The sequence below is a fragment of the Rana temporaria genome, chromosome 3 (genome assembly GCF_905171775.1).
Source record: "Rana temporaria chromosome 3, aRanTem1.1, whole genome shotgun sequence".
In the NCBI taxonomy this organism is placed as follows: Eukaryota; Metazoa; Chordata; class Amphibia; order Anura; family Ranidae; genus Rana; species Rana temporaria.
The window spans coordinates 275,332,301-275,344,522 of NC_053491.1; the positions used below are offsets into that span (position 1 = coordinate 275,332,301).

The window sequence follows — 12,222 nt, forward strand, 5'->3', positions numbered from 1 at the left end:
TTCTTACAGATATTGGACCTAGACGCCATCTGCTCATATATAGTAAAGGAAGGGGGGGGGGGGGGTTCTGAAAGAATAATATCCCCAGCCCAATTTTTCTAAGTAAAATACATTACATATGGACAATTGGAGATAACTAAGGAACCCAAACTGTTCTTCTGCTTAAAGGGGTTGTAAAGGTTCATTTTCTATTTCCTAAGTAGGTTCCTTTAAGCTAGTGCATTGTTGGTTCACTTACCTTTTCCTTCCAAATGTTTTTTTTTTCTTTGTTTTCTTTGTCTGAATTTCTCACTTCCTGTTCCTCCTCAGGCCTCATACACACAACCGAGTTTCTCTGCAAAAACCAGCAAGAAACTTGCTGGGAGATATTGTTTTGCCGAGGAAACCTGTCGTGTGTACATTTTCGTCGAGGAAACTGTCGAGAAACTCGACGAGCCAAAAAGAAAGTATGTTCTCTATTTCCTTGATGGGAATGGAGAAAATTGGCTTGTCGAGTTTCTCGACGGCTTCACAAGGAACTCGACGAGCAAAACGATGTGTTTCGCCCATTGAGTTTCTCAGTCGTGTGTACGAGGCCTTAGTAAACTGTTCAGTAAGCTGTTCTGGCTGACTAACCACCGCTTGGATGATGGTGGTAAGCTTACCGAGGAGAAACAGGAAGTGAGAAATTCAGACAAAGAAAAAAAAACATTTAGAAGGGAAATCAAAGAAAAAGGTAAGTGAACCAACAATGCACTAGCTTATTTGAACTTATTTATAAAATAAAAAACAAACCTTTACAACCCCTTTAAAGCTACCTAATAAAACAGTATAAACAGTGAGCACGCCAATTACTAGAGCAGCTAGCACACAAGGTGACTATATCAACCCTTGTAAACAATAAATTCAAATAAATATGCAGTGCTAGATACAATTTGTGGACAAGTATATAGACAATAGGCAATAAGAGTGGTGTATTTTATAATAATAAAAAAGTATTTATGCTATGAACCATGTGTTAATGAGGCTCAGGTATAGTTGAACTAAAGTCTGTAATAGACCCGGTGTTAATGGGATACAGGTATATCAAGTTGAACAGGTCGTCCATATACAGAAAGAGTTCAGTCAATAATTTGACAGTTGCACTATCAGCCCACCAGAGGTCAAAGAGAAACATGCATAAACTGATATCCATCCGATATCACCCAGGTGCATAAGGATAACTCCACATGTGAGCCTTACCCCAAATAATGCACTCATCGGATGTAGGATAAGTACAAGCATCAATCATTAATCACTGTGTTCAGTCCTCTCCAATAAGTGCCATAAAACATAGGTAGTTGGATCCGAACACCACATAAATAAAAAAGCTCACCAGCCAGGATCACATAGAAAGCTAATATAGTGTAAAATGTATTGACTGAATTTAAAAGTCTACAACGTGGTATAAAATCAGTAAGTGCATAGTATAAAATCAGTAAGTTCATTCACCGCCGTGTCCATGTGTTGGGAACATTCCGAACACATGGACACGGCAGTGTAGCATCAGTGCATAGACCCATCCCAAGGCATTTTGTGCCACGCACGTTTTCAAGGGATTGCTTCAGGCTCACACCCCCTTAAATAGCCAGTTTAACAACATAAATTGTAAAATAATCCAAACAGGAAGTATTCCGGCCTTCATCTTGCCAACTGGAAGTGCTCCAACCACCATATTGGAACCACCATACCGGAGATGTTGAAAACACCATTTTGTAAATGGTATTCCACTAGGCATGGTAGTGGGACTGCTATGGCGATAATGTTACAGGCTGACCATGTAACAGGACCACCAGAATTAAATAGATAATAATTCATAACTAGAGGCACACCTCTATATTATCAATGACTGCACTTAAGCAAAAGAAAAGGGGAAGTAAATAGCAGTAAAAAAAAAAAAAAAAACACTCCAGATCCGTTCCAGATGCGTTTCTGCCTTTTTTTTAATGCGTTTCTGCATTTTTATGCGTTCATTTTGGTGTGTTCTTGATGCATCTCCAGATGTATTACAGTTTTTTTTCCCACTATGCATTTTTGATGTGTTCCAGTGTGTTTTTGATGCATTTTACTGCCTTCCAGTACAGTCCAGTGCAGGAAAAATGCAGCATATTCTACTTTTTTTCTGGAACTGACTGCACTGTTGGGAACTATGCAATTGGAAACCATATAACCTATTTTCCATGCATTTTTGATGCAGAACAAAAACACACTTGACTGCATGTGTTGTGAACAGACCCTCAATAAAAACAAATCCCTCAGCAAAATACCAGTTAATGTTAGCTGTTTTTTTTTTACTATATAAACATTTTAAATATACATACAGACTGACCTAACTGTATGGGGGATCTGAATTAGAGATCTTGCGGTGCTGCTGTGCATGCCAGAGCTATGTAAGATCCAGATTATCCCTACTGCATGGTAAATCTCTGGTGTTACAGTCTATATCTTAAATATACATATATGCGTAAGAAATAAGATCCAGGGCACGTAGATAGTAAAAAAATAAAAATTATGAATTGAATGAAACAGAACAGGAATAGATAATAATTTGAAATTAACACAATATTCAACTATTATCAATAAAGCAGTTTATATGCAAGTCCATGTTTAACCCCAACTTAACAAGAGTGTCAATTTCAAAAATCCATTGGGTTTCGAACTTGGATACCCCACTTTTTTTATTGCACCCCCTCCAGTGTGAGTTAAAAACATCAATACCCATACATTTTAATAACCTGGTCATACAAGCTTCCATAAATAATCGCTTTCTTTGCTGACTGATCTCTTTTGATGTGAATAATAGATCAATAATCAACAATTCATTCAATTGATATGCCATACATGGGAATTTAGTTATGATATGATTGTAACTTATGTTCATAATTTATCAATCACATCTTGGTTTCATAATCTGAAGAAATAATGATCATTTTCATAAAAAAGGTATCCCAGTGCTGCTAAACAATGCAAAACTATTGATAATTTTCCATTCTGGCTAATCAAATAAATTTGATCAGATCTGATTGAAACTAAAGCCTACTACACACGGGCTGAATGTCGGGAAGCATCAGCTGGTTCATTAAGAACCGGCTGACATTCAGCCCATGTGTATGGTAGCCGGTCTGACAGAAGCCAGCCGGATGTCTTCTGTCAAAGGGTCATGACTGAAAAAGGTCTGCCGACTGGCTACCTATCAGCACTTTCGGGAGCCAGCCAATGGCTAAGCGAGCTGACCGGAGTGTTCTGGTGGGGACTGTAGTCCCCCTGTCAGAACACAATAGCACATTTTTTGAACTTAGACGTGAGTTACGTCCATCCCTATTCACGGACGACTTACACAAAAAAAAAAATAATTTCAAATTTCGATGCGGAAACGACGGCCATACTTAACATGGCAATTCTATGTATATGCCGAAAAATATCAGCTTTAACTATATGCTGGAAAAAGCAGACTACAGACAACGTTCTAAAATGCGACGTTCGCGCGTACGTTCGTGGATCGTCGTAAATCGCAAATTTGCATACCCGACATGGAAAACGCCACCCAGCGGACGCCAAAGTATTGCATCTTAGATCCGAAGGCGTACAAAGACGTATACCTGTCGGATCTAACCCAGAAGCCGTCGTATCTTGTTTTGAGGATTCAAAACAACGTTACGGCGCGGGAAATTTGAAAGTACACCGGCGTATCAGTAGATACGCCGGCGTACTTCGTCTGTGAATCTGGCCCTAGTAGTGTATACTAGGCTTAAAGGGTCTGTTACCCCAACATGTAAACTATTGATGTGCCTGCTGTACCATGTACTTGTATTAGAAAGTATCCTGTTCTCTTTGTATTGCTTCCTTGGTGTGAAATCCCTGATGTTCCTGCCAGTCCCCTTGCGTTCCTTTTAAAAACTGACCACGCTAAGCAGGAGAGAACACCATTGCCAGTTCTCTAGAGATAAGCTGAGAACTCAGCCTGTTCTTGTCCAATGATCAGACTTGTCCTTACATGCCCTCCCTGCACAGTCATTCACGGAGAAGCTTGGTGTGCTGCTGCATCTCCCCCCCCAGCTCTTATGCAGCTGAGAACAGAGAGAATGTGATCATTTATAAAAAAAAAAGGAAAAAAATACATTTATCATGTGTTTTATATCTATACAAAAATGTTTTGCCTTTAATTTCTATTGTAAATTGAATGGGTTGTTATATAAGGTGATCATTTAGATTCGCTTTATAGCGTTTGTTAACCCAACCCCCCCCCCCCCCCCCATATACTGTTCCTTTAAAGCATGTTATACATCACAGTGCTTGTGCTCTGTCATTTGGCCCCCTGTATATCCTAAAAACCTGGCTGATCCTGCCTGCAAACAGACCACGATAATCACGGATGCTAAGCCCCTGATACTATGGTCAGCCGCAGCTCTCCCTATGTCTGTATCCTCTGTCCTCCTCCCCCTCCCCTTTCCCCTCCTCCCCCTCACTGCTCGTACCTGCGCCGACCCCTCCCTGCTCCTGCTCCTCTCTATCTGCTATAAAATAATTGTATTCCCTCTGTACCTTAATAATATGTGTCCCTGTGCCTGTTTAATGTAAAACAATTGCCGATCTGTACCTTGTATGAGCGCAGCTCCAGGCACTCAGCTGATTGTCAGCTCTCTGTCTCTTCTCCCCCCTTCTCCCTGCTGATGTCAGTGGGATGGCTTGGCCCCAACTCACTGCAGTTGTGAGACAGAGAAAAAAGGAGGAGAGGAATCAACTGTGCGCCCAGGGCACAGCTCATATCAGTACAGATCGGTGGATTTTTTTTACAGAACAAAGGCTCAGGGACACATCTTATTAAGGTATAGAGGAGATAAGATGATTTTATAGAAGTGGGTTAACAATCACTTTAAGTCTTAAGCTGGCCACACATGGATCAAAATTAAGCCGGTTCAGCAGGAACCAGCCAAGGTTTAATCCATCTATGGTCAGGCTGATTATACCTAAGTCAATCCATCAATCGACTTGGGTATAGCTTCCTGCACCCCCCTCCCCCACCAGCAACAGGACACAACAGGCAATAAGCTAGTAGTCATCTCCAATAAGCTGCTATATGTGGGCATCAGCATGTAAAAATTTGACTGATTGCAATGGCGTCCCTAAGGGGGACAGAGGGGGCCCTGACCCCCCCCCCACCCCAACCTTATGCTGTGCCCCACCATGTGCTCCCCCCAAAAAAATGTTTATTTTTCTTTTGCATTTTTTGTATTTTGCTCAGGCCGCTGCTGGAATAACAGTATCTCCTGAGAGGGAGAGTGTCCCCAGTCAGCTCTGCGGGGGATTCCTCCCCCCTCCCTCTGCTCGCTGACACTGCATAATGTGAGCGCTCACACAACCACAGCCGCCCGATCTGCTCCTTCCACTGCATCCTCATTGGCACAGAGAAAAGCAAGTTGCAGGAAGGACTCCACGAGCACTGTTGGGGGGGTGGGGGGGCAAGCCTTAATCTCAGTTCCTGAAAAAACAGACTGATTTCTCCCATCCTTAGGACAGGAGAACCAGCCTCTAAATTCCCAGAGTGCCAGCCTTCCCCTGCATGCACCCATAATGTCACCAGGGGACAGGACAGCTGGGGATCCCCACAGTGGCAAAACACCAGGGCCCGGTGGCAAGACAACCTTTGCAACCCTTCTCCCACTGCTTTGAACCCTTATATTTTCTTGGTGTGCTGGTGACATATATCTCTTGTTTTCTGCCACCCTGGGGGGCCCCAGTATAGTTGGAAGGGAGCTCACTGCAGAAAATGTGAAAGGGCCTGTTGTGGGATCGTAGTAAAGGGCCCCAGGATATATATATATATATATATATATATATATATATATATATATATATATATATATATATATAATTGCATTTTATAGTTTGCCCCCTACTTTTGTCCCTGTCCCTCCATGTGCCCCCCCTAAATATGAAAGCTGGAGATGCTACTGTCTGATTGCAATAAACATGCTTGTTATTATTTTTACATATTCTATGTTTTTCATGGAAATCCTGTGGCTATGTTTGAAACACCAAGATACATATGCTAGTAGGTTTTGGAACACGGGGACTCAATTCAACCTCCAAATTTTGTAGACACAAGTACTAATGGAAAGAAAAATGTGCTTGAATGGACTGAACATTTAATGCCTATGGTGATTTAGCAGGTTTTTAGGTTGACTGTTACGTGGACAGAGGTACAACGAGCACACTGTGATCGGATGCCACATTGCCTGGTTGGCAAAAACAAGCCCAGGACATATATTTCAGGTGACACTGATGGAATGGATCCTCTTTCTAAAATGAAACGTGCAATGTTGATCTGAGAGTTCGGTGGAATAACAAGACACAGAAGCTTTCTTGATACCTCATTTCATTTTGTACTCTGACAGGTCTGCATTTTGAAGACGAAAAAATCATAATGAATATGTTTTGTATAGAATGATTCAGCCCGATGGTATACCATTGTGATTTTGCTTCAAAGACCAACTGAAATATGCATGCAGCTTCTTATATAAAGTATGACAGGCTTTGAATTTTGTGCATCTGTCCATTTTTTTTTTCCCCCCAATGTCTTGTGTTTTTAATGAGTCTCTGACATTTGTGAGTGCTGTTGAATGAAGTGTTTAACTGAATAGATGTAATGCGTGCAGACAAACTTAAAAAAACAAAAAAAAAATTCTGTTAGAGATTTATTTCAGCAGGTGCATCCTATGTTATGTATTTACAGGACCTCCCATGTAATGCATGACAAAATGAAAATGAGTTGTCACTGCGCCTAAAAATTTCCTCTAATGTTGCTTAATTATTTTTTCTGCCTGAATACACACAAATACATATATATATATATATATATATATATATATATATATATATATATATATATATATATATATATATATAAACATGTGTGTGTTTATATATACTATACTGTATATATAGCATATACTATACACACATACATATAGTGTGTTAAAAAAAAATATTAAAAAATAAATAAAAATAAAATAAAAATATCTATCTCTCTCTCTTTCTCTCTCTCTCTATATCTATCTATCTATCTATATATATATATATATATATATATATATATATATATATATATATATATACACACACGCATACAGTACACATACTGCATGCATTTTAGCCATTAGAAGTTAGTCATTTTTAACTCACAATTCTCAAACAAGCAAATTGCATTGAGGGTTAGGTGTATATTGACAGATTATTGATATATAGTGTCTGCCTAAATACAAATGTGGACAAAATTGCTTGCAAAGTCATCTAAAAACACTAAAAGATATAATGCTGCACATTAACCTGTCAGTCATCTAATAACAAAAACACTAATGCACATGCATTGTCCCAGCTTTCCAGGCTAAAAAATGGGAGTAAGGAAGGGAAGTATGAAAGAAGAAGAAAAAAAAAAAAAAAAAGGAAATGTACGTTCAAGCAAAGGAATACCACTGAAAAATGTGTTCAGCTATGATGCTGTAAATTCATTTTGCGTTCCTGTATTAATGTTTTCTTACATTGTTCATCTCCCCACCTATCCTCTGCCTGTGACTTTTTCCTTACTGTACCTATCTGTGGCATTGCATTGTGTCTTTTGATTCACATATGTTGTCACATTCCATTGACTCGTCCCTCTCCTCTCCTCTTGTACTCACGCCTAGTGGTGCTTTAGCCAGAGCTCGCAGCCTCTCAGGCGAGTTTTAATCATGTGTGAAGCTCAGTTGAATCCAGAGCCTCTCCGCTGCCTTTTCACTCTTGCACAAGATTGAGCTGGTGTCACATCGCTCCCCTTCTCCCTCCTGTAGTGGGGACTTAAAAAAAAAAGGAGGAAGAAGCAGGAATAAAAACAGAAACAGACACTTTCCTGCAAGTGTTTTCGAGCAAGCATAAGGACTTACTGTAGCTGTGCAGATCCTTACGGATACAGGATAGAGGGGCGGCTAGAAATGCTTCAGCCGACTAATAAGGGAAGGAAGCCTACATCAGAGGCAGGTAAGATTGCATTGTGTCTCCGCTGCTGTATCGTACGAAGGCATCCCCTTGTTTTTTTTTTTCCCTGTACATTTCTATAGACTGATTGTGATTCCATCCCTGACAAACAAGCATGCCTGCAGCAGGGATAGAAGCCACAATATTTATTTAGGATACAATAGGATAATTCTTCAGAATCTGTCTCCCATATATCTTGCAGCCTATTTCATGCTTATCTGATTCCTGCCTAGTTGCACAAGCTCCATAAGGCATTTGTATTTAGAGATAATACTGAAACTGCATATTATGTAGACTTGGCAAACAGTTGCCTAGGAAGCATCACATTATATATACACAGTACATTTCTGAGCCACCAGCCTGCATCAGATGGAAAATAGATTTATAATTTATTTAAAGCTGCAGCAATTGTGATTTGTATTTTTATTTCACTCTCTTTATGTGATGCATATATTGATTTATTCTGCAAGCTATGTAGATGTTTCAAGTATGTTGCTTTTTTTTTGCCAAAAATGTTGCAAATGAAAATGAATGCTAACGTCTTGATTGCATTAATTGCATTATATTACTGTTTTTAGTGATGGCGTAAATAATATGATGATGGGGTAATATGCTCATTTTGGCTGAGAAATTAAGTTGCTGGACAACTGCAGTTTAGGCAAATTGAAGTATTTTCTGTAGTACGCATTTTGAATAGGAAGAGCTGAATTTCATTGAAATAAACTTAAGGAAAGAGACAGGTGCTGGTTGGAATTTGGCTGGCTATATGATTTTTTTGTATGCAATGTGATTTTTTTTCTTTAATTGAGGAAGCGGTGCCAACCATGAAATTTCCATACCAAAAAGTAGCAAAATGCAGGCTTTATTCAGTATGCATTGAATATTAGTGGCAGCTGGATATACATAGTGCACTTGGCATATGTAAGAATGCGATGATAAATTAGTTGACCTAGCATAGCTCTGCTCACAAAAAGTATCTTGATTACCCAGCTTTCAAGGCACCCATTGATTTTTTTTCTCCCTGAATATCCAGTATTGTCCTCTAATCCTATCAGGCTTTCACTGCATACAGGAACAAGAGATATAATTATAATCCCATGATACGGCAAGTTTCTATAGTTCAAGGAAGTAACTTAGACTAGCATGTTCCCTTTTAATGGACCGTACTTTAAAGTTTGAAATAAATGTGTTAGATTGCATTTGGCATTAACGTTGTTGACATTCTTGCTGTAGTGGAGCAGGTGTCACATCAGGGTATTTTATAGGAGTTTGTTTTTACATTAACCCAATGAGATGTTGATGGGCCTGCAACATCAGTAGGCAGCAGGGCACTTCAGTACTGAATGAGTTCATAGAAAACCTTATTCCCATTTGATTATTAGATTTTGTAGTAGCTCTCATGCCAAATGGCATCCCATATGCTCTGAAACAAAACTGTGCTTCGATGGTCTGCTTTCCATGAAATTTAGAGGTATTTTATTTTTAGACAGCGCAGGTAGAAGCTCAGGAGAATGAATGGGTTTCTTTAAAGTGTTCTAGTAAGATCCCTGCTAATGCTAAAGGATTTTTGTGCATTTAAGGTTGTAAATGTAAAAAGATTATTGGCCTATGTGATGAGCATCCAAAAGCGTTTTTTTTTTTTTTTTTTTTTTTTTAACGGAGCTGCTCACCGTATTTTGAATTCTCACTGAACGCTATCTCTGCATGTTGTGCTCGCATTTGTGTTTTTACGTCTGTATGTGCCTTTTATTAAGGCTTAATTTTTTATCGTATTACATTATGCAAGTGTTGTGCATATATGTGAGTTTATGTGTAGATGTGATGTATATGTAATACACTCATACATTCACACATAGTGGAGGGGGGTGTGCTCACACCTGTTTCATCCTTGAAGCATTGTATCGTTGTAACAGCAATACTACTCGTTTCATTCTACGGTGATACATATGGAGAGCGTGCTGCTATGTATATGTCTAAAAGAACACCTGCAGCTGTGAATATTTTAATAGCGCACTTGTTTTATGTGAGGTTACTGTTAAAGCAATTATACGGAATACAATCAGGAGTTTAGAGGAATAAAGGCAAATTATAGTAAGGTGCAGTACCAGTAACACCTGCCTGTGTTTCTCTATGAAAGATTTCTCATTACTTTACCAGTAGATGTTGCTAGAGAGTAAAGAAAGGCTTAACTATGTAGGAACATAAAGCATTTGGATTAGAAAGGCAAAGTAAAACCTAGCACTACCTGCTGTTACCACTTACCTGAGTGGGTGATTAATCTCAAGAACGTAATAAACCTTCCCTTTGTGTTCTATTTGAAGATTTTGAGGGTGCTGCTGTGTTGTCTAGATTTGAATGAGCTGCTTCGTCTTGTTGTCATTTTTTATTTTATTTTTGTTGTTTTTTTTTTTGATCCTCTATAGATTTGTTAACATTATGACATATAAGAATATAAGGTGAAGTAACTGCTTAATCCTGCCAAGCACTTTAACATTTTGATAAGTGTAATCAGCCATTTAAGTGGCTAATTGAAATGCAGAACACACATTATCTACAAATTGTAAGCAAAGTAAAATGTGTGTTAGGAGCCTGAAATGGCTATTGAGGGGCTTCAGGCAGATGCTCACATTAATAGGCTGATTAGCATCAGAGACATATTAAAATTCACAAAGACCTACAAAAGGATGTTACAGATTACCCAGTGCAAATAACTACATGTAACTTTGACTGGTAGTGTTTCTAAGAATCAGGAAGAACTTTGTGAAGTTCAATGGGAAGGATAAAAATAGAAAAAAAAACTTAATGTGAATTTTTCTGGTAACCTGAAAATCAGAAGTACTTCTTGATATGAAATAGTTATGATAGGAGTCTTTGTGGTAAAATGAGAAATTCGTCCCAGAGGAATATAATCGCACTGCATAGATGGATATTTTACTGATGCAATTTCAAGTAAGCACTGACCTCTATCTGCACAAGTATTTATTTGTAAGCATATAACAGCAACTGACAGCTCTGCAGTCCACAGTGTATGTATTCTCTGCTATGTGTGTGCTTTTTTTGTATATTAATGTATGGTGTAGTACAGCAAAGACAATGCACCTTGGATATATGATTTTTTTTACCAATATATATATTTTTTTAATTAACGTATCACCACTTGCACAGAAAACCATATCATCATGCAAGAACGCTTTGGAAATGTTGATCATTCATTGATCATTCTTTATTAACCATAAAAAAAAAAAATGTACCAGGGATTTTAGAGCAATTGTCAAACTGGCTCTTACTAATGAAAGATTGAGTTGTGTTACTTATTGTAGCTCATTGTTATGTCAAATGTTAATACATCATCGTGTTTCATTTTTCTGTGTCAAAATCCCAAAAATCTGTGTTAGTATTTTATTGAGCTGCAACATGGGCAGTTTCACTGCATGGGTACAAAATATGCATCATAATAGATAGAGTGGTTTTCTATTATTCAAAAAAGTTTCCTTTACTTTTTTCATGCTCTTAAATGTTTTCCTCAGCTGATCGATTTTGAATGCAAACATGATTTGTAGTTTTAAAACAGATGATTGTTGGAGTAAATGTTTGTCGTGTAATGTATCATCTTTGTAAGATGTATATATAATTCAGTAATATATCATAAGTCATAGAAATGCTGTATATTTCTATGTGCCAGTTTTTTGGCTTGAAAGAGTTGATTTGGGAAAGGTGTTTCAGATGTAATTTTCCACCTTGACTGTGTTCACCCTAAATGACCAGTTACATCCAGGAGAAATGTATATCAATTTTTGATCCCCCAATAAGATTTGGTATTTGGCATGATTGCAAGCCAGATTGAACATTCAATCAATCAGCATTGTCTCCATGGGTACACAAGCTGCAGAATTTTGAGACTTTTACATCTACTGATAAAAACATTGAGTCTTAATATAAAAAGCCTTAAAAAAAAGCAAGCCAAGGAAAACATAAAAATATACATATTTGAAGTTTTAGACCTGTTTTTCAGTGTGTAGGTGTGATCAACAGCAGTTGAGGCTGAAGAGCCTCTTCGTCTCACTTTTTTCAGTGGCATTTAAGGACAACATAAACCTCTGTACTTTGGAGTTTAAAGTAGAACTTCAGGCAAAATCCATTAATAAATAAGTCATATGAATAGATGCTTACCTTTGTCCTAATGGTGGTTTTGCA

General features: G+C 38.3%; 1 protein-coding gene across 1 annotated transcript in view; it reads left to right on the top strand.

The window, feature by feature from the left end:
- The first annotated feature begins 7,603 nt into the window (after positions 1-7,603).
- TENM2 (teneurin transmembrane protein 2) overlaps positions 7,604-12,222 on the top strand; it is a 1,404,789-nt gene continuing 1,400,170 nt past the window's right edge. The window contains exon 1 of the mRNA XM_040344668.1: positions 7,604-8,031. Within this exon, the coding sequence (XP_040200602.1) occupies positions 7,986-8,031 (46 nt within the window). The 5' untranslated portion in view covers positions 7,604-7,985. The remainder of the gene's footprint in view (positions 8,032-12,222) is intronic.